The 24,360-nt window shown below is 28.3% G+C and overlaps 2 protein-coding genes across 6 annotated transcripts in view; one reads left to right on the top strand and one right to left on the bottom strand.

The window, feature by feature from the left end:
• Window positions 1-68: 68 nt before the first annotated feature.
• Window positions 69-17,171, top strand: LOC103572004 (protein EFR3 homolog cmp44E). 5 transcript variants are annotated; one of them, XM_053741621.1, is made up of 11 exons: window positions 69-259; window positions 11,034-11,110; window positions 11,983-12,261; window positions 12,435-12,694; window positions 13,941-14,163; window positions 14,236-14,643; window positions 14,719-15,252; window positions 15,359-15,409; window positions 15,582-15,881; window positions 15,951-16,103; window positions 16,177-17,171. In XM_053741621.1, the coding sequence occupies exons 1-11, from the start codon at window positions 253-255 to the stop codon at window positions 16,327-16,329; spliced, it is 2,445 nt and encodes an 814-aa protein (XP_053597596.1). In that variant the 5' UTR covers window positions 69-252; the 3' UTR covers window positions 16,330-17,171. The 5 variants fall into 5 exon arrangements, with proteins under 5 accessions (XP_053597596.1, XP_053597573.1, XP_014297703.1 ...); XM_053741598.1 differs by having other exon boundaries at window positions 70-259; window positions 15,948-16,103; XM_053741658.1 differs by lacking the exon at window positions 69-259 and adding an exon at window positions 11,832-11,892 and having other exon boundaries at window positions 11,031-11,110; window positions 15,948-16,103.
• A 5,377-nt stretch (window positions 17,172-22,548) lies between these two features.
• LOC103572005 (solute carrier family 35 member F5) overlaps window positions 22,549-24,360 on the bottom strand; it is a 66,223-nt gene continuing 64,411 nt past the window's right edge. The window contains exon 5 of the mRNA XM_008550386.3: window positions 22,549-22,670. Within this exon, the coding sequence (XP_008548608.1) occupies window positions 22,598-22,670 (73 nt within the window). The 3' untranslated portion in view covers window positions 22,549-22,597. The remainder of the gene's footprint in view (window positions 22,671-24,360) is intronic.

Genomic DNA, 24,360 nt, shown 5'->3' with positions numbered 1-24,360 from the left:
ATTATGTGACGGTCTTATGACCGTTTCCTGACTAAAAATAAAAATGACGGTCATTCCGCATCTCTAGTCAGCTGTGGAAAGCAGTGGGAACTCGATTTAACTCTTTCAACGTTACTATAAGACTATAAATAAAATATTATAACTATTAAGTCTTCACTCGATGATAAGTGCAATTATTTCAACTAATTGTTTACTAGTTCATTTATAGTAGATAATAAATTTCTTATTAAATTTGGTTGCCATCTTCTAATTATGCTAGGTAATTTTTTGTATCTGTTATGTTATCTTAATTATACAATACAGTTATATAATTATAAGTAAATGTTTAACGATCGTATACATAGACGTAATAAATTATACTACGTTCGAATATTGAGTTTTTGTGACGAATTGACTACTTTTAAATTTTTTATTCCAATGAAAGTGTTTCATTGCTCCTTGCGATTCTACGCGACTGCTTTCAATTTCACAATATTATATATATGACACTTATTTGCATAAAAAGAAATCTATTAAATTATGAAAAAAAAATTTTTTTTTATTACAATTAAGCTCAATGACTGTAGCCATGTTCCGATATTGTACTGCGAGTACTGTTCAGTGCTCTTAATGCATGTCGGAGGTCACACCTTACAGTGGTCACAGTGTATATCGGAACATAGCCTGTACCAATAGTGATAAAACACTTTTCACATAAATTATGTTAGGGCTTACGAAAAACCGTTGTTTAATAGGTTTGACATGGTGGTCAATTTCTGGAAAACCTAGAAATGTCAAAGAATTATAAATATACTAGAAAAATCAGGGAAGAGTCACGAAATTTCGTCACAAAGCTAAATTTTTTTTTGACTGAAAAAATCGGATATTTTTTTTTTTTCTGTCAAAACTATTCAAAAAGTGGTGCGGCGTGAATGCGATTGTAATACCATTTTGAAAAAAAAAATAATAGAAATTGATTCCAATAGCGAAAAAATGAAGTAGTTGGAATTAAAAAAGATGTTCGAAAAAAAAAAGCCTTAGTAAAAATCAATCATTAAGATCTTTAAGCTATTAACATTGATGTCGACAAGTTAAGAAAAGGCTATTCGGCACCCGGAATGGAAGTAGATTTCTCATTCTTTCTTTATTTTGAAGTTCTATGATAAAATTGAAGCATAAATTACTTTTTCATTGACATTTTTGATGAATTTCAAGGTCGAAAACCGTGAAAGATAGAACATTAGAATTTTAACCGTAACACAGTTCTCAATCATGTAACTTTAAACCTTTATCAAAATTTGAAAAATTATCCTGAATCACAAAGTATAAAAAGAAAAATATAGCTTATTTTCTTAACTTCGACGTTCTCTATACATAATAAAATTAGAAATTTTCATTAGAAAGATACTAACGAAAAAAACGATAGAAACAAAATTTTTTATTAATTCGAAAACTTTATTTTGCCACCATTTCCTAAATACTTAATCGATTTTTGAAGTTTTTGAACTTGATCAATATAATTGCCTGAAAAATCAGTATACAAAATTATATAATAATGCGTCGAAAACATACAAAGGAATATATTAATGAGTTAATGATATTTTTACCATAACGCAAGAGTGAATAATGAAACTTTGAATCCTTATTAAAACTAGTCCACAGACTTTACTCTTACCCGTTGTACAACCTAATTTGCTAGTGGAATTTTATTGTTCTATTTTATGTAAAAAAATCCGTAGAGTACGAAAATAATAATAAAAAAGCTCAACTCCCCCGCATTTTTTAAATAAATAATGAAATTACACTACGATCGCTGAGACACCGTGTATTATTTTCATCAAATAATTTATATATATTACTGTAAAGCCTTATTAAAATTGGTATTGTATTAAAGGGCGAAAAATTCTGAATTAAAAACTACAAAAATAAACCTTTTTGCAGTTTATTATATTCGTGAAAAAAATTAATGAAAAAAAAAAAAAAAAATTATTTGTTTACGTTCAGTCACGCGATCGGTAAAGAAGCAACAGTAACTGAGGTTGGTGACGCGCGCGAGCCCGGGCACAGTGGTTTTCATCCACTGCAATTTGAAATGTTGTCAATATTGTTTAACATAGAAATTTAATGAATTAAAAAAAATCGGTCTATCGGTTGACCCTGCGGGCCAGCCCCAAAACTTCCCGCTTATTTCGAGCTCCTTGAGCTCGAAAATATCAGGAATGCAGTTTTGAGCTTTTCGAGCTCGAAAATATTTTTGTATGCCCGTTGTTTTCAAAAAAAACGTTTTTTACCATTTCTTTCTTCTACGATATTTCATTGACAAATGATTTGATTTTCATGTTTGAAGTAGCAATCGACCCGTTTTGATAAAGTTTAAAGCTGATAAGCTTTTGAAATCGTTTGGTTTAGTTATTTTAGAGATATTTGTAAAAAACCGTTTTTTACAATTTCTTTTTTCCACGATACTTCTTAGACAAATGACCCGATTTTGATGGTTGAGGTGGCAATCGATGCGTTTTAATAAACTCTAAAGGTGATCAGATTTTGGAATTGTTTAGTTCAGTTGTTTCAAATATATTCGCATAAAACCATTTTTTACCATTTCTATTTCCCACGATAACTCTAGAACGAATTATCCGATTGAGATGGCTAAGTGCAAAATCGACGCATCTTATTAAGCCCGAGAGCTGATTAAATTTTGAAATCGATCGTTAGACTCGTTTCTGAAAAATCAATAAAAAACTAAAAAGAAAATTTTTTTTTTTTCGTAATTCGCCAATATTTTCGAATTTACTTGATCAAATGATCTGAAATTTTCCGAAAAGTTGATGGCCAACAAGCTCTTTCGATTGCCGCCTCAACCATCCAAATCGGTTCATTAGTTAAAAAGTTATAGACCGGCCACACACACACACACACACACACACCCGCACGCGGACACACACACTCGGGGACTCGGACATCATTCTAAAAACAGTCAGAATAGCTTCCTAAGATCTCAAAACGTCGACATCTGATAATATTTCGATTTTGGCAAATCGGGGTGAAAGCAATAACTTCCCGAAATTTTCGAAAATCGTCGATTTTCTTAGCGGGAAGTTAAAAATAATGTCACGTACATAATTATAATGATAATAAATATTATTCTTATTATTAATATATTTATAATATATTATAATATATTATATTATATATATAATATTATTAATATTAATAATAATATAAGTTATTTGATGAAAATATACATAAATATATTTTTACATAAAATAGAACAATAAAATTCCACTAGTAAATTAGGTTGTACAACGGGTACGAGTAAAGTCAGTTGACTAAACTGGAAAAATGATCGTAAAACAAGATATAAAAAAAAAAATTAGAGCTTATTTTATCTGCTGCCACGTTTTTTTTTTTTTACATAATAAGGATAAAGATGTCCGTTAAAATGTTATTCATGAAAAAAGCCAAAAAAGTAGCATTTTTCATTATTTTTAATATTTCAAATTTTCACTATTTCTAAACTAGTTTTGCATTTTGCGCATCTTCGAACTTAACTGAGCTAATCGTTCATAGAATAAGTGTGCCAAGTTTCATTAAAATCCGTTAAAAATTCTGGCCTCTATTATCGCAACATGGCACGTTATATATGACATATATACATTAGGGTAGCCCATAAAAACCGAGTATTTATTTTTTTGAGTCTCTTATAAAAATTTGTTGGTTTACGATGTTTTAAGAAGCCTCCTAAAATCAGCTCGATAAAAAATTTTCAAGAGGTCACTTACGAATTTTGAAAATATCGAAAATGATCGAAATTTGAATTTTTTATTAAAATTTTTTTTTTTCTCGTGGCAGCAATAGTTTATATTCGTAAAATCATGACTACGCTGAAAATTCAAGCCCGAAATTAAAATATTTAAACTTTGCCCAAGAATTTTGAATGTTTCCGAGTACTGTCTTTTAAACGTTTTCGAGCAATCCTTGAATATTTATAATAAAGCTTGTCGATTTTTTTTACCATTAATTTGTATCACAATGAATGGAAATATAACTCGAGAAATAGAAATAATGAGTTATTTACATCCTTTTTAATTTTTTAATTCAATTTTTAGGTTTTTTCGTTTATTGGAAAACTTACCAAGTTTTATTGTTTAAGACTATCCTGTATATTTTTGGTTATGCAAAAGTTATATTTTAGTGAAATGACAATAATTGAGTTATAAAAAAATACAAAAACTAATTCAAAGTATTAGTTACATATCATCAGTTAATATTCAAAATTTTTGAGCGCCGTTTAAATATTTTAATTTTGGGCTGAAATTTTCAGCATAGAAATGATCTTACAAGTATAAACTATTACTGCCACGAGAAAAAAAGAATTTAGAAGTAAAAAAACCGAATTTCAATCATTTTTGATATTTTCAAAATTCTCGAGCGACCTCTTGAAAATTTTTTATCGAGCTGATTTTTGGAGAGGCTTCTTAAACATCGTAAGCCAACAAATTTTCATAAGAGACTCGAAAAAAAAATAGTAGGTTTTTTGGGCCACCCTTATATATATGGGTCACATTGGGAAGCTTTGATGCTGGTATCATGAAAAATAGTTTTATAATTTTTGTTGTCAGAGCTTTACTGCAAATACTTACCAGAAAACATATCCTCACACCGCAAGATTTATGCATCCGGGCTATTCAAAATTTTACCGGCTTTGTTTTTGTTTTTATAACCAACCCTGATTAAAAGAAACGATTTAAAATAATTGGAAAAAAAAATTTTTAATACTTTTCAATGCTTTTGAATACTATGAATATTTTTAAATCACCCTTTTTATGGGCATTAAACATTCCAAATCGTTTCTTTTAATCAGGGAATAATGACTTTTTATAGAAAATAAATGTTTTAGGCGTACGATACTTAAAGTCAAATGCGGTGAAAGAAACACAAGCAGTGCACCCTTTCTTACCTATTGTTGATAGCCTAGGATCTATTTGTGTTAAAAATGTATCAAGATCCTCAAAAAAATTAAGAATTAAAGTATTTTAATCATAGAGAGTTTATATTTTATTTAATTTTTTTCAAGCAAAAAATATGCACATTGTGAAAATTACGTGTTTTGTGAGAAAAAATATCAGCTTTCAAAAAAAAATATCAAATTAGATGTATCAAGCGCCGCACAGTCATAAAAATCGTTTTTCCTACTTTTAATCAATTTTAAAGGGTATTCTGTAACTTAAAATAAAAAATAGATATTTTCATTGGAAAGCTGAGAATTTTTCCTACAAAAAACTATCATGTGCTCATTTTAAAAAAAAAAAAATTTTCCTTAAAAAAAATTAATGAAAGAGTTGAAAACAAAAATTTCTAAAAAATTAAAAAATTCATAACTTTAAAATAGTTGCTTATTAAGGGGGGAGCCTGCTTTAGAAGCTTCAAAAAATCGATTTTTTCGAGGATTTTTTTGGCAAGGAAAGAAATATTTGATTGAAACGAAACTTTCGGGTTTTATTGTTATATATTTCAAGAGTCTTCTCTAATTTTTTCATCAAAATATATGTCATATTATGCGTGGTACAAGCATTTCGCCGAGGCGCCTCGAGTATGCAGGTGTCGTGCGGCGGGAAAGATGCAGGTCGCAATTTTCATCTGAAACTAAAAAACCAAAAAAATTTTTAATTTTCAATAGTATAGCTTCTAGTTAAACCAAGAAAATTAAAAAAAAAGTGAAAAATTCAATTATTTTTCGCAAATTAAAAAAAAATTCATTTTTTTGGAAAAAAAAATTCACTTTAGATTGTTTAAAAAAATGGTTAATCATTACTTTTTCAAGTTTTTTTAGGTTCAACTAGACGAGAATTTTATCCCGAACACAACCAATTTTGTCTCGTTTCGATAGGACGTTTAGTTTTTTTTTCTATCTTTCCCGCCAACTCGGGAAAATCGTAAAAATGAAAAACCGAGAAATCGCCCGTCAAAGTTTTCGTATATAAAAAATCTTAATTTTTTTGAACTTACCGCAATAATATGCTAATCAGCGATTCCTGGTCCATAGAATGGCCCTTGAGACTCTTCAAAAAACTGATTTTCGCCCAGATGTTCGAGTCTGCGGGCTGTTCTGGCCTCTTTACTTTCCAATGAATCGCGCCTGTTTTGTCGGTTGACACGCTCATTGTCAGCTCCCTTGGCGAAATTGTTGCATTGCTGTCCAATTTTTAAATCTAGTAACTGCATGGTTTTCAATACTGCACTGTAGCCTTCATTGAACATTCCTCCAGCAATGTAAGCAGCAATCTCGACGATTTTAATGCCTGAGTTAAGGTGTTTAGGTACGATGCGCCACACAGTGGAATTGAACGACTCGTTCGCATTTTGTGTGTGTCCACCTAAACACCGCATTAGCAGATCGTCCTTAGATAAATCCTCGTAAACAGGACGAATGTGCTTCTCGACATGTTCGTCAATTACACGTGGTGGATGTTTAAAAGCAGCCAGGGTGTTTGTCGCTTCAGCTTTGCGCCACTCACACCAGCTTTCGACGCCTTCCGGGCATTTACCGAAAATAATTTGAATTTGCTTTTGAAATTTTATGGGCACATTCTTGGATAGTTTGGGAAGACATTTATGCAAAAAAAAAAAAAAATCGATTTTTTGAAGCTTCTAAAGCAGGCTCCCCCCTTAAGGGCTCAAATTTTCAGAAAAATTTTTTTTTAAAAATAACTTTATTTGGTGGAACGACCCATATATATATATATATATATATATATTATATATATATATATAATATATATAATATATATATAATATATATATATACATATATATAATATATATAATATATATAATATATATATATTATATATATATATATATATATATATATATATATATATATATATAAACTTTTGAACCAATGGTATTTTTGGAACCTACTCGATGAATTATGTACTCGGAGAAAAAAATATAGCAAATTTTACTAAAAAATATGAGAATAATTACTAAATTTGGAAAGTAATCTTGAAACGCTTATGATTTATATGAAAAATTCATAAACAGATAAGCATATTTTACAAATCGTTTAGTAATTTCCCATATACTGGTTATGGAAAATCTCCTACATTGCATAATAATTTTTAGTTATATTTAGTAAATTTTACTATATTGGAATGGAAAAAAATAAAATTAAATTCTTAACAGCTTTTAACTTTTTATTATTATTGCTATCATTTTGATTATTGATCTGATCTCCCGCGCGCGAGTCCTTTCCTATGTCTGACGGCCCAATGTCTCCTTTGAACAAAAGATTCAGAACTTGTAATACATGTTTGTATATGCTATCCCCACCAACTTTTAATTTTATCTGTACATAGTAGAATTTACTATTCGCTATGAGTGTGACTGCAGCGCCAGACAAAATATGAACTACGGGAGGCTGTCAGAGTATGTTTTTATACGTATGTCAATAGCAAGAAACATGAAAATAAATAAATATTATAAATAATAGTAAAAAAAAAAGTTGTAAAAAATATGTGACAGTTTTATAGTAATTGCAGTTTTGTTTTTTAGCTAAACGGACCATCAATAAGTAAGTATAATGATAAAAAATAAAAAAGATTGCAGTAAGCATTTAGGTTAAGTTGTTTGAAATTCATATCAAAGTCAATATATGATACTAAGGAAAAAATCAAAATGAAAAATAAATAATTAAATAATAACAAAATAAATACTTTCACGTGTGCTTGCTTACAATTTCAGTAATCATAGCCTCCCGTAACTCCGAAAGTAACCACTGCAAACGCTTCAGTCAATTTGATTTCCCCTACCATGGCTTCACTCAGAGCGAATACAGATAGTAAAAAGATATAAACGTGTAAGCAAAAAATACATTGCGTATAGTAATTTTCAATATTTTGGACAGTAATAAATCCTATATTGTATTAAAAAATTTACTTTCTTAAATTTGTATTTATTAATAGTATTTATAGTAAAATTTTCTATACAAATAGTAAAAAATATCGTCTTAGCAAAAAATACATTACGCATAGTAATTTTTAATATCTTATTATGTAATTTTTACTACCTAGTAAATCTTACTAAACGTTTAGTAATAATTACAATACAGAATGTATTTTTTCATATCTGCTAGTAAATTTTACTATAGTATGGTAATTTTTACTATACTTTTTTCTCCGTGTACTATGATAGATTATAGTAAAATTTTTTGAAAACTTCACCATGAGAACAAATGCAAAAGATAGATTTCTATGAAATCTACTAAAAACCAAGAACATTAAAAGTATTCATAAGTATTGAACTAATGAATTTCACTACATTTATTATTCGCGTATTTGAGTAATATTTTATTAATATTCTTTAAAACGTTCTTATTTATGAAATTTATCCTAGTGAAAATGAAAAATTTATTTATATTTTATTATAGAGTATTATAATATAAGATTAAAAGATAAATGGAAATAGAAAAAAAATTGTACATCCAACTTTTGACATCAAATGTAATAAATGCATAACTAATAATTAATAAATAACTAATATTAAAATAATAACATATTTGAAATAAAGATGATAACACCGGAACTAAAGTCTTGCTAAATAAAAGAACAATCCAAATGATTTCTACTGTTCTGATGCTTCAGATTAAGTTTCATTTTTGTTACAACATATAATCAGATACAATCACGTACAATTATCTTGAATTTTATGAAATATATAAGAGTATGTTTAATCATATCACACTTTTTAGATGCATTTATATTTAAATACATAGATATGCTAATCATACATTACTAAATCTAATTTCATACACTGAGAAAAAAAAAACTTTTTTCAAGTATATAAATTGTTGTATCCTACTGAGTAAATACTTGTTTAATCTTAGTAAAAATGTACTCCAATCAAGTATATTTTCTCAAAATAAGTATCGAAATTCTTAAATCGAGAAAATATTACTCGGTTGAAGTACATATTTACTATGATTAAAAATATTATTTGGTTGTATAGTACCGAGTGAATATTTTTTAACTGGAGTATTTATACTTGGGAAAAGTTTTTTTTTTTAGTGTATGATTATGTATAATTATATATATTGAACTTTATAATCATGCATATTTATATATTCGGTCAAAGAAAATAAATCTTATTATATATAATTATATACATCAATATGTAGGATTAAAAATTTTATGAAATTGAGTTCTAGCGAATTCTATATAATAGCAACTTTTTAGTGAACGTTATATTGTGGGAGTCCATGAATCTCAGAAAATTTTGCAGAATAATTTAGATACAATAAGGTAAATGTCCCAATACCGGAACGACGAAGCGTATATGACTGATTTTTATCGTTTTAAAAATATTCAAATAAATTATTAACCAAAATAATTTATTACATCATATAGAATAGACATTTACCAATTCAAAAATAATCAAATTAGTTCATTTTTCTTAAATTTAATATAAAAAAAAATTTTTTTTCTATGACACCCAAAAGACCCAATACCGTAACGCTGAAATAGCCTTGTCCTAATACGGGAATTCGGTTGTCCTAATACCGGAACAGTAAATAAAATAAGTTATTTTTTGCATTTATGTAAAACGAGTATGAATGTAGCAGACATCAGAGAACTTTAAAATTATAAATAAATAAGATACATAATTAAAAAAATAATATTTACAAAAAAAGCACTATTAATTTCAAAATTTTTTGAATTTGCATTTTTTTAAATTTTATATTATTAATTATTTGCTCGATTTATTAATAATTTTAAATTTGTCTGATGTCTGCTATGTCACACCCATAATGTAAAATGTATTTAAAATTTAAAAATGATTGAATATTCAATGAAAATAAATATTTTGAACTAAAGAATAGAAACAAAATAAATCATTTGAGGTTATACTAGAAAAATAATTAAAAAAAAAACTAAAAACAAAAATTTATTTTTTAGGATTTAAATTAGAGTTTATCTATACTTGATCTATTTTTCATAACAATTATACATACTGCATTAAATATTAGGACTCCAGTAATGATTAATATTGTACTTGATTTAGCCAGTCAATAAAACTCACCGTTAATGTCTATCGATAACATTAATATGATTGGCTGTTCCGGTACTGGGCACGGGTTCGTTTTGGTGTACCAATAGATGAACAGTAAAATTAATATAATAATACTATTTTTAATATGTTTTCTTGAATTTTATGTCATTCAAGATGCATATACAAAAAAAAAAATTATTGAAAAGTAATTCTATGCATTTTCTATAAGCTTAAGACCATTGACTGAGCAAAACCATTAAGAGACATGAAAAAGTCATGAATCCGAGACTATTGCTCTAATTAACATTTTTTTTTTTTTTATATTTTAAATATTTTCTAAAATCTATTTTATATCTTATTTTTTAACTGAATGATTAAGGTTTCAAATAAAGAAAGTTTTATTTAGTTTCATCGCGTACGAGTTGAAATATAATATAATAATTATCAAATCGTTCCGGTATTGGGTCTTGTTCCGGTATTGGGACATTTACCTTATAATAATGTCACATCATTTGGGAAAAATGATTTTATGAAATATTATAGAATTTCATGAAATTTCACAAAATTTATTTTACCGCATATTCTTAGATGTATTAGCCCCGAAACTTCCCGCTGTTGTCGTGCTCCTTGAGATCGAAAACATTGTTGTAAGTACATTTTCGAGCTTTTCGAGAATATTTTCAGATCTCGAAGTTTTTGTTAACGACTTTTTAAACAATATTATAAATTACTTCAAGTGTATTTTTCATTTTTCTCGATCTGTCTCTTCATCCTTTGAATAAATCGGATTAGATATTATACTAAATAATATATTAAAACAACCAGTTTATTACAACTACCCACCGGTGTCTGTTCTAGCCATTAATAATTATTATTATTATTATGTATAAATTCACTATATGTCCACTTGTTAAATCGACCGCCAAATTACGTCAGTGCCAAAACTCCGATCAGGATGGAACAATGATATTAAAAATTTAAAAAAATTTTTTTCTATTCATTAGGTTGTTGTTGGTGTTGTTCAGCTTTAAGACCGAGATATAAACGACTTGTTGATAATATTTTTCCAGTTAATCCTCAGGTAATTATTATAACATTCACTTTACCCAATCTCAAGTAACAAATGTTTGAGCAAGGTTCTGGTGCCAGTATCTTGAGCAAAACCCTTGGTCACTAGTGTCCATTTCGACGTATGGGTCTTGCACAAGATCATGTAGCAAGAAATCGTCATCAAGACTTGTGCATGACTTGCTCAAGGTATTGTATTCAAGAATATTGAAGATATCTTAGATACGGTGCAGTTGGAAAGCTTCTTGAGCCTTGAGCATGTCTTGAGCAAGCTATACAAAAAAAAATACTGTATTCAAGTATCTGCTTGTTTGTATCCTCCCGAGAAAATTATTTGTTTAATCTTAGTAAAAATTTACTCCAACCAAGAATATTTTCTTAAAATAAGTATACAAATTTTTAAATCAATAAAATATTACTCGGTTGGAGTATATTTTTACTATGATTAAACAAATATTTACTCGGGAGAATACAAACACGCAGATACTTGAATCCAGTTTTTTTTTCAGTGTACGCGCAACTATTTTAAACTATAGTCTTCCTCCAAAATTGAGTTATAATCTAGCACGAATTTCTTGTGTAAGGCTTGCACTTTACTTGCCATTGAAATCTGGCCACAAATATCTTCAAAAAGCACATAGATACCCTGTTTAAAAATATTGATTGAAAATAATTAAAAATGATGAAATTCGAATTCTTTTCAATAATTTTAATTCTTTTGTTTGTATATATAGATATACACTTTGCATGGAGTGACCGCTTCTCAATTCTTTTCAATCAGTATTTTTAACCAGGGTATGAAACCAGGCTTGCTCAAGCTTTGAACAAGATTGTTATACAGGTATATTTCTGACCTTTTTCGATTTTGTATTTGTATTTTTTTAGGATGGGCTAGTCAAAAATAATATGGAAAAATTAACCTTTTACTCGTTAAGTAGTCCAGAAAAACTAGATAGAATTGGAGAGTACTTATTTCAACGTGCTTCAAGAGATATTTATAGACGACGAAATGGATTCGTTGTTATTGCCATGGAAGCAATGGATCAGCTACTACTTGCTTGTCATGCTCAAACTTTAAATCTTTTTGTTGAAAGTTTTTTGAAAATGATTCAAAAGCTTTTAGAGTCTACAGATCCTCAATTACAAATTTTAGCCACACAATCGGTAAATTTTATTAATTTTTTTCTTACTGAATTTTATTTGTCAACTCTAAAATATTATACGTCCTACATTTCAATATATTGCTTCCATAGTTTTATTCATGAGTTATTTGTCAGCTAAAAATCTAAATTATTGAATTATTTAATTTAGTTGAACAAAATGCTTTCCTCCGCCAGTTTGTCCGCTTTGCCAACATCGAAGAAGACACGCCATCTTATCACACACGTTATGATTTCTTTGTATCAAAATACTCAGCAATGTGCCACGCCAACAATGACAACCATGACGTTCGTAAGCAGATTCGGCTTGCCGGAATACAAGGCCTACAGGGTGTCGTGAGAAAAACTCTTTCTGATGACCTTGTAGAAAATATTTGGGAATCTGTACACATGGACAAGATTGTTCCATCACTTTTATATAATATGCAAAGTTCAAGGTAAAGTAATTTCGGTTATTCAAATTATTTTGGAAGTACAAGTAAGATCCAATAGCTGGTGAACAGTACATGGAGAAATTATTCTCGTTTGAAATGCTATGATGTCATAGTAAAGCCGAACTATATTGGCCATCTGACGAAAATTAAAATAAATATATTTGCAAAAATGACTATGGCCATAGTAAAATTTACAATGGTTACCGTAATTTGTAACAATCGTTGTCAATTATCCTATGGCCATCATAATTTTGCAATTTTATTATTTTGATTTCCGTAAAGTGGCTAACATGGTCCGACATTACTATGACACCGATAGTACTTGTAAAGTTTGAGCCCTTAATATTATTAAAGCTATGTTTTCATAGGGAATTAAACGTTCTACAAAAAAATTGATAAATTCATCTGTTTAACAGTTATTGGAGTTTGAAGTCAAATTTATAATAAAGTTCGAGATCTTTTTACTTTTCCAGTGAAACTATTAGACTTATTACAAAATGTCACAGGATCTTCTTTGTAGACAATTTTATTCCCTACAAATTGTTTTTTATAAAGTTTTTTCAAATTTCACATTGTTTTCTAATTACTTTTATTTTAATGTCAAGCTCTTGTCGATCAGAACACTACTTTTTTAAAAAGCTTGACATTAAAATGGAAGATAGAAACAATTTTATATTTCAATGAAAAAAAAAATTTTTGTTAAAAAAAACTATTCAATATGACAAACATATGTAACAATGTAATTTACTATAATTCAAATCTTGATAATTTATTTTCTGTAGGATATACGAAAACAACACCAGAGATTTTTTTTTTCTAAGAATTTCATTTTCTACAAGTCTATTTTGATTTTTGTCTTATTTTGATTTTCAAACAAATTTTTTTCAACACCTTTATATTTTAAGAACAAGCATAACTTTTTTTAGCATGTAATTTTTCTAAGAAAATAAATATACAATGAGCTCTTAGTAAAATTGGGATTTCGATCCAATGTTCCGGGTGAATTTTTTTTTACACCTGAGACTTACTTTTGAGATCATGTAAGGAAATAATTTCCCTTTTTGTTGAAAATTTTCAATTTCCTTAACGGAAAAAAAAATATTTTTTGGAACCACTCGATGTATATATATATATATATATATATATATATATATATATATATATATATATATATATATATAAAGATTAAATCATTTATCACTAAATATTTAATTTTTTTTCAAGTTCTAAATCTATTCATGTTTGTAAGGTATGCAGATAAAGAAAATGCAACACTAGATAGTCCGACAGAAGAAAGGTCTGATCCTCCTCAATTCGCTGAAACATGTATGCGTGAACTTGTTGGTCGGGCATCTTTTGGTCACATACGTTGTGTTATTCGACCTGTGTTAAGACACTTAGATAATCATAAATTATGGGTTCCCAATTATTTCGCAATACATACATTCAGAATAATTATGTTTTCTATTCAAGTATGAATTACTTATACATCATTAATTATAGTTAAATTCCAATACTTCAATATTAGTATATTTATTTTCTAGTCACAATATTCTTACACCGTTGTCGAAGCTTTAATGACTCATCTTGATGATAATTCGAAGTCTTCACCAAAAATTCGAACAAGTATTGCAGATACACTGTCAAAAATTATTGCTATCGCCGCTGGAGAGAGTGTGGGGCCATCCGTATTGGAGATTATAAATTCTTTGCTTTCTCATTTGCGTATTAGTGTAACAAGAAACCAGTATTCTAGTAATGATGAGCAGCTCTATCAAGAAGCTCTAATTAACGCTTTAGGAGAATTCGCTAATCATCTTCCTGATTATCAAAAAATTGAGATAATGATGTTTATTATGAGTAAAGTTCCGTGCAGTCAACCTGATCGTTTCATTACTGTTGGAAAAGGAGATGTGTTATTACAAAGTATACTTTTAAAATCTTTGTTGAAGGTAATTACGTATCAATAAGTATCGAAATTGTGATACTTTTGATATAATCTATATTGTATTGACATATATTTTCAGGTTGGTACGAAGTATCAAACTATTCACTTGAATACAACATTCCCACCAAGTTTTTTGGAGCCTTTATTACGAATGTCTCTCGTGGCCGACTCTGAGATGAGGCTTTTAGTGCAAAAAATTTTCCATACATTAATCGACAGGCATCATAATATTAATAAGCTCACAAAGCCAACAGTCAATATATCGGATCTTGATCTTGCTGTTAACAAATTATCTCGTCCAGATGTTATATTCATTCGAAAACATGGCCCCGAAATATATTTAACACTCTATGAATCAATAGAACTTTCTAGTAATACCGTCGAAAACATAGAAGCAATATACACAACATTGGCTCTTCTTATCGTTGAATTGGCGTCTGAAGAAACTGTTCTAGAACAGTTAAGACTTATTTTGAGTCTTCAAGATCTCGCTATAACTAATAGTCAACTCAGTGTAACATTGAAATTGAACTTACATGCGATTGTTGTGAGTCTATTGATTCTTATTTCTCATGTTTGTAACTTAAGTCTTCTCATTGATTATAGTGAAAAAGTGAGTTCTAGAATAAATATAGTTTGCCTTGGCGGCAAATTTGCCGCAATTTATGACGTTTCAAGGTAATTTGCGGTATTCTACAGTATGGTTTTTGTTTTTACAGTACAACACTTTACACTATGCTAAAATACCGCAGGCTTGCCGCAAATTTACGGTAAATTACCGGGGCCTTACTGTAAAAATACTGTACTTTTGCCGTAAAATACTGTAATTCTTCAGAATACCGTAAATTACGACAAATTACAGTAATTCGGATCCGCCAGGGTACTTAATATATTGTATTTAATTTGATTAAAAAAATATTAATTTCAATTATTTTTGAATAGATTATTAAAGCTCGAGAAAAAGAAGGGGCGTATCTATTGCCACCGCTAAAATCACATTACGATAATGATTTGCCGATCAAATTTTCTAGTTCTATGGTAATTGACCAAAGTATAGTTACTGAGTACTTAAAAATAGCCGGTTTCGACATTGGCAAGTTACAGCAAGGTTCAAAATATAATAGCAGTTCGCTACAACATCGTCATTCTTGGGTTGACACTGCTGGACGCACTTCAATTACAGACATTAATACTAGTAGTGTAGAGTTAGATAGCGGAGGATCATCACCAGGAATGCAGAAAGTGAGTTATGGTTATTTTTAATTTTCATTGATTTCAGTAATGCAATAATTTTTTTTTTTAATTCAGAAGTTAGTTGTCGAAGAGTTAACGTTTGAAAGTATGAAAAAAATATTAACTGAATCTAAAAACAATCAGAATGAAGATGAAGAAAAAAGAGTACAACTATCAGAATATTTCAGAAACGCCTCCTTCCAAGATCTGATTCTAAAAACTCAACCTCAAGTAAATACTCTATAATCTAGTTCATTGTATTTTAAACACAAATGAATTTAAAATGTAATTATTCTACTTTTAGCACGACGTATTGCAGAGTAAACTATCTGATATATTTAATTCATTAACAATGGAGCCAAGAAATTCATCTCAACAGAATATTCAAACAGTTGATACCAAACTAAATCAAACACCAGCATATGAAATTCATTTTCCTGAATTATTTGTTTACTAAATTTTACAGTTAATAGTTTGTTAAAGCATGTTCTTATTTTGTATTTGGTGCGGTAGATTAATGTTTATAGCTGTAGAGTGTACATTCAGAGTCTTGAAAGTTAATTAAATCGCGTGGATCCGAATCACGGTAAATTACCGACTTTCACCGCAAAATAACGCATTTTACTGCAACTTTGCCGCATTTCATAATTTGCGCTAAACTGCCGTATTTTTACCGTAAGGCAGTTAAATACTTCACTTAACGGTAAAATGTCGTAATTTACCGCAATTATTCCGAATACTGTAATTACGATAATTTGAAATTTACGGTATTTTACCGTGATTCGGATCCGCTAGGGATGAGTCGAAAAACATAGTAACTTGAGAAAAAATGGTATGATCTGATTCTATATTATTATATCTAACCGGTTGAATATTAGATCCAAATATTGGCAGGATCCAACTACATATATTATATCTTTATAAATAATTATACATGATTTTGTATAATTATATATTACCAGATCTAAGAATTTTTTCTCAGATAAACTTTGAAATAATATAAATAATTAAATATTAAAATTACTTTCTACTATTACAGTTACATGTCGTAATCGTCAATAATCATAATTATTATTAACGATTTGCTCCTTTTGTCGATATAAATTTAATTATCGTTTTCACTGGGATTTGAACTCGGATTCTTTTGCGTATCAATTGAACCTCATACTAATTCACGTACTCAATATTTAGAGTATTTAGAATGTTTATAAATTTATCACGAAAATCTTATCAATCGTAACAATAACTAAGCTAATTATTCAAATGTAAATTGACATTAAAAGACTCAAAAAGTACATCTATCTATATCTTATTTTTTTTCATGGTTTCGAAAGCTATGTCTACTTATATAAAACTATTTCTAGTTATATATATATCCAATCATATTTATACAGTTAAAAATTTTGTGTTCTTGTGTATTAAAATTCAATGGTTGAATATTTTGTGTCAATTATTTGACACCATTAAGTGTAAATTCAACTAAAGTTGAATGTGTTATCTGATCTCACCAAGTTTTTTTTGTTATTACATTTATAAGTAATCAACACAACTCATTTTTTGTGTTAACTCAAATTTAACACAAAATAACAGTCGACTAAATTTCAAGAATTGATACGGTGCGAGTTGAAGATTTATTACATATTATTTTTGTTACTTTAACACAAAAAAAATGTTCGATATTATAGACAACATTTAATTTCTGTAGATGCTAACACAAACATTGTATTATTCAAATCCCATAAAATTTGGAAAGAGTAAAACCAACACTAAGTTTGTTTTGGTTATGAGAGGACACTCACTCTTCTCACACGCTTTGTCTGGAAGTGCAATAAGAATTCGCTTCAGTTAATCGACTTGTCATTGTTTTATTTAGCACGTGACTGTAATATGTAAAAAAAAAGATTATCACTAATGTGTCAGGTAAATATATATTGGTTTATTTACATTATTCAGTTTTTATGTAACATAATAAACTTATAATAATAGAATTCATTACAACTATCCAACATAACCTATAGAATCATCATATTGTTTGAAAGTTTATATCGTTTGGTATTCGTCTGTGACTTATTGCTTGTGACTTCTTTTTATTTAAAGGAAAAGACCCAGTACCCGGTCAGGTACTAGTTCTCTGACCGGGTACTGGGTATATATATATATATATATATATATATGTATATATATATATTAGGTTGCTTCGTTTCCGGCGAAAGTATTTTTTTTGTCGCTCAACAAGCAAAATATTGTTTTTTATGCTAAAACGAAAATTCCTGCCAAGTTTGAACTCTTAATTCCAATCCTAAGTACCTTCTATTTGATTTCCAAGATTTCCCATATAAAATACACGCAAATTAATTTACTTTTCTTTTAAATTTCTAATACTCAGCTACGTGTTATGATATCGACGCGGTTTTGGTCGCAACTTGTAGGGCATTTGGCGTTCTTCAAAAGTGCCCATAGTATCTTAGCTGTAATTCCAGCTGTTTCACTGATATCCGCTGAGGAAAGTCATTTTTCGTATCAAATTGACCTTTATTGGCTTGCAGAACGTGAACCAATGAATGCACACCATTACAGGAACTTTTATTTTCTTCAGGAAGTCCTGTAAGTCAAGTCGCTAAAGTCCATAGTTTCCGAGTTATAGGAATTTTAATAATTTAAAAAATAATATCCCGAGAAAAAATGTTTATATATAATCATACATAATACAATATTTAAACGGAGAAAGTCATATGTAGCTCCATATATATTCTATATGATTATATATAATACTATTCCGAGAAATTTTTTTCATATACAATTATATATATATATATATATATATATATATATATATCCATATATAATTGTATAAAATCATCAGGGTGTTTAAAAAAAAAATAATTTTTTTTTTCATGGTATTCAAAAATTGGAAGTATCCAGTTTTTCAATCGGTTGAATTTCATATAATTTTGTGAAATTATTCAATGTTTCCCAAAATTTTATATAATTTTTTTTAAATTTCACATCACAACAGAAAATCAAAAAATTTGAAGAAACTTAATGAAATTTTATATAATTATCATCGAGGCCGACAAAAATAAAATTTCATATAAGTTCATGGAGTTTTTTTAAATTGTGTAAAAATCCATCACAAAAACTTATGAACTCGGTCTTTACCGGCATTTCACTCTAAATACATCAATTAAGCATATGACTTGAACTCTCGTGATGTGGACCAGTGATCAACGTTCAGGGCTACCAGCCAAAAGGAGCCGTGTTCGAACCCAGCAGATGTTCCAGGATTTTTTCATCATTTACTGCTATCAATTCTTATTTCCGAGTTTGTACTGCGTTCGCGCGGTAATAACCAAATCAAAAATTTGGTATTTAATTTTTTTTTTTTTTTTCAAAAATATTTTTTTATTATATATAACTTGATTATATATAATCATATATGAAAAATGGCCAAATATAATTATATATAGTTATATGTAATTATATACAGTTATATATAATTATATATGATTATATTTGGCCATTTTTCATATATGATTATATATAATCGAGTTATATATAATTTTATATGATTATATATAAAAATTTTTTCTCGGGCAAGTATGATCAGGATCAAACCTAAGTGTATTTAACGATTCAGACACGAACAGACATGAACAGGTATGATCAGGCATGATTAGGTCTAATTTCAGGCCTGATCATACATGAACAGGCATGGTCAGGTCTGATCATTTTTTCCCGGGACCTTATATTATAACAGCTATTTTGGAAAAATGACAGAAAAAAATTATTTTTAAAATACTCCAATTTTTTTCAAAAATAGAATGTTTGCGGAAACAGAGTATATCCTGTCGTATTTTTAAGTTAAATTGCGGAAGTCATTTTTCCTATGAAATTGACCTTTATTGACTTGCAGAACGTAAACCAACGAAAGTACACTGAAAATTCTAATAGAAATTTTGTAGGAAATTTTATTCCCTTCAAAAAAAGTCCTATAAGTCAAGTCGCTAAAGTCCATAGTTTCCAAGTTATAGGAATTTTAATAATTTAAAAAATATAATATTGAAAAAAAACAATGACAATTGATATTTTATTTTTTAAATTATTAAAATTCCTATAACTCGGAAACTATGGACTTTAGCGACTTGACTCAAAGGACTTTTTTTGAAGGGAATAAAATTTTCTACAAAATTGCTATTAACATTTTCAGTGTACTTTCATTGGTTTACGTTCTGCAAGCCAATAAAGGTCAATTTCATAGGAAAAATGACTTCTGCAGCGGACACAAGTGAAACAGCTGGAATTCCAGCTAAGTTACTATGGGCACTTTTAAAGAACACCAAATGCCCTATAATTTGCAACCAAAACCGCGTGGATATCATAAAACGCAGCTGAGTATTAGAAAGTTAAAAAAAAAGTAATTTAATTTACGTGTATTTTATATGGGAAATCTTGGAAATCAAATGAAAAGTACTTAGGGTTGGAATTAAGAGCGCAAACTTTGCAGGAATTTTTGTTTTAGCATAAAAAACAATATTTTGCTTGTTGAGCAACAAAAAAAATACTTTCGCCGGAAACGAAGCACCTTAATACATATATTATGTAATTAGATGATTTTGTGTAATTTTCGAATTTTGATTTTTGTCCTTGAATAAATGACTACTTTATTTTCTCAAAATATTGTTTGTTGTTCTTTTTTTCATCATGACAACTATTATTATCATTATTATTATTATTATTATTATTATTATTATTAATATTAATATTATTATTATTATTATTATTATTATTATTATTATTATTATTATTATTGTTATTATTTTGAGGAAGTAAAATTTACAGATTTTCTATGATACTATTTAAGAAATAACGTATGATACATCAATGTTTTACATGTGTAAGTTAACTTTCCATTCTTCAACACTAATAAAATGTAACTTTAACATATTTATTGAGTTAAATTTAATACTAGACGTGTGTTAAATAAATATTTAATTTATGTCAAAATAATTAATTAATTGTGTTGATTTTTTAACCAAATTCTTGTGTTATCATTTGACACGTGGTAGCTTGTTAAAGCTACATTCAAAAAATGTAGATTGAACATACTTTTTAAGTTAAGTTTAATGCAATAAGTTTGTAGAGCTTACAACAAAAAAATTCTTAAATTTACAAGATTTTTGTGTTAATCTACACTGAGAAATAATTTCTCTTCGAACAATTAAATTGGTTTTGTTAAATTCTGTTAAATTAATATCTAATTGGGACAACTCAATTTTATGACGTCAACAAAATCTATTTTGTCATTTTTAACAAATGATTTAATAGACTCTGTTTGGTTGACATTAATATTTCTTTCACTAAGATAATCAAATCATTTGGTAAAGTTAAGAAAATATTTATTTGATAGACAACTAAATTATTTTGTAGTGCCAACAAACTCAAATATTAAAGCAAAATATCATTATGTTAACTCTAATAAATATTACTCAGACACAAAAAAATAGATTCATTTAGAATAAATATATATATATTTGTTTGATGTTAATAAATATTTATTAAAACCTAATGATTATTGATTTAAAAAGTTATAGTGCTAGGCAGCAGTATCGGGAGTAGTTCGGTGCTCGTCACTAGATTGCGCCCACCTTTTGTAGTGTCCCTGGTAAAAAACACAGTACACAAAAAAAGTACTTGTCAAAGAAATAAATTGTTTTTCTAAATATGCATTTATTTAATTGTTAAATAAATACTCTGCCATTTTAAAATAATATTTAATTATAATTAATAACTTATTCTCTAAGGCTTACTAATTTATTTCATTATGCCTACTTTATAAGCTCTACAGGTAATCAATTTGATTTTATGCTTGCTACTTAACGCTTAATTATCTTTACTAAATAATTTGTAGTCTCTAATAATTTGTTTTGTTGGTGGATTATAAAATATTTAGTGAAAACAACCAAATATATGATTGGCAATGGGCAATTAAATTATTTTGTTGTCATAACTAAAATTTAGTTGTCAGAAGAAAATTCTTTTCTCAGTGTATTCAACACTATACATGTGTTATTGTTTGACATAAGTATAATGGGTAAAATTAACACAAAAAATTGAGTGGACCGTTTGGGACATTTGATTTGTATTGAATTTAACACAAATTTTTTAACTGTGTAAATTAGAACATTATCAAAATAAAATCCAATATATTCTCAACTGACATTAAACGTATGTGTCGTTTTGTGACTGAAAAAAATCATATTAGAACAAAATTTTTATTTTTGTTTATTTTACACTATTGTAAAATTATATCATATTTGATATTTACATTATATAATCGCAATATAGGATTGAGCAGTAGCACAAATTATTTACAAATTATAGATGTATCATAGTACAAGTAAAATATAATTAATCGATATTTTATCACATTTTAAAATTGTCGGTAAAATTGTTCACACAAATATAAAACTATACAAAAGTGTCTAAATTCTTAATTACTTTGTTTACTTAATTAAAATGAATAATGCGTGAAAGTTGTCCTTAAAAAAAATAATTCGTTTTCTAGTATTTATAACAATGGTTTTGATAAATCAATAATAAATATTTCAAATCTCTGTAATCAAAAAATTGTAGAATTTAAAAGAATGTTTAAGGTATTATTAAAAAATTACAGATCTAGATATCAATATATATTTATTATTCCATATCAAAGTACTTTCGTAATATTAAGCTTCATGATTAACACTGTTGACACCACCAATGAGACATTCTGACTGCTCAGCTTCCAAGTCTATTACTCTAAAACAAGAAAAATACATTTATTCAAGAAAATGATAGCTTGCGACATTATTTTATTTTATGTACATTGTTGAGAATCTTCAAGTTTTCACTCAAAGAATAGATAAACGTTCTTATCTTAAAATTGTAGTTTTGTATTTTAATTTCGAAAATTTTTTTTTGATAAATAAATAAAAGAAAAGAAGTATTTTTGTTAAGTACACGATTATTCTTTATTATTGCTTGTAACAGGGAATTTTGAATTTTCCGCGCTCAGTTGCCATGATTTTCTATCATGTGCACGATCGATATAATCTATTACTGCCCCAGGGTTATCCGGGGTAGAGTGCGACTGTCGTCCCGAGCGGAAATCGTAGGGGCTTGTCTGTCAGTCCCACTTAGTGATAAGTAGGGGTGGCTAAGTTTCCGGAAGTTGCCGAATTCGGTCGAGTGGGTGTACATTTATAAGTGAAGAGAAAACCCAGGCCGGAGGGACACAACCGGACAAGACGCCGAACAACCAAGACGCTATTCATCATTCAGGTAATTAATTAATTTTAGACTTGGATTCTTTTGTGGAACCAAGCGATAATTGTATTAACTATTATTGATACCAGGCCGTTAGCCGGTACCCTTGATAACAAAATATTAATTATTTGGAAAAGCAGGTGAAGGAGCCAGCAACAGAAAAAGGAAAGTAATAGAAGGAAAATAAGACGAGACAAAAATAGGAGGACGCGACGAACGAGATAACAACGAAAGAACTTGAGGAGACGGTGAAACCAAGAGAAAACACACCGAGAATAAAGAAATCAGGTATTAATTAAATTAATTATTTTAGGCCGAAGCCAGAATATCAATTTAATTTACAAATACTTAGTCGTTCGTCGAGGTATCCGCGTCTAGGCCCATATTCAATAATTAATTAGTTATAAAATTAAATTATTAATAAAAATTAAGCCAGACGGTTGTCGAACCGGGTCCAGGCCTAATTTCCGGGTCTAGGGCATTGTCTTAAAATTCCAGGCCATCGCCGGAATTATATGCGTCGTAGAAAATTCTAGGCCGATCGTAAATGAGCCAGAATTTTCCATATTCTAGTCCGCGTTGTTACAAATTAAATATTAATTAAATTAATTAAAATAACCAAATTAAATAGTAATTAAATTAGTTAAATGGACCAAATTAATAATTAAAGTAAATTAATAATAAATAAAATTAGTTAATAAAATTATTATAACCAATACTCGGTACAAAGGAAAATCTATAAAGCAAAAAGTCGAGTGTCGAGTCAAGAAGATAGAAATGAGATTTTATTAACAAAACTTAAAACATTAATTCTAGTGAATTTGGATCAGTATTATATTGAAGAAATAATGTTAGTTATTGGAAAGGAGTTAAATTAAAATTAATTAATTAATAATAATAATTCTTCTTCTAAATTAATTAATTAATTAAGTGCGTGGCGGGAATAGCCATTTTAGAGTCAGTGTGTGTGGGTAAAAGTCCAGGGGACTCGAGTTCAGTATGGGTGTAAAATTGATTTTAAAATGTATAGTATAGTAATAAATAATTCGGGAGGTAACCGATTTTAATTATAAGTCCAGAGGTAGTTGGCAATGTTTTAATCGAGTGTGAGAGTGCGTGTGATGCCAAGGTAGTGGCTAATTAGTCTTAAGTCGCCAAAGGTAATTGGTAGGATTTTATTTGG

Source organism: Microplitis demolitor, chromosome 1 (genome assembly GCF_026212275.2).
Source record: "Microplitis demolitor isolate Queensland-Clemson2020A chromosome 1, iyMicDemo2.1a, whole genome shotgun sequence".
Classification (NCBI taxonomy): Eukaryota; Metazoa; Arthropoda; class Insecta; order Hymenoptera; family Braconidae; genus Microplitis; species Microplitis demolitor.
This window is presented reverse-complemented; position numbering and strand designations above follow the sequence as displayed.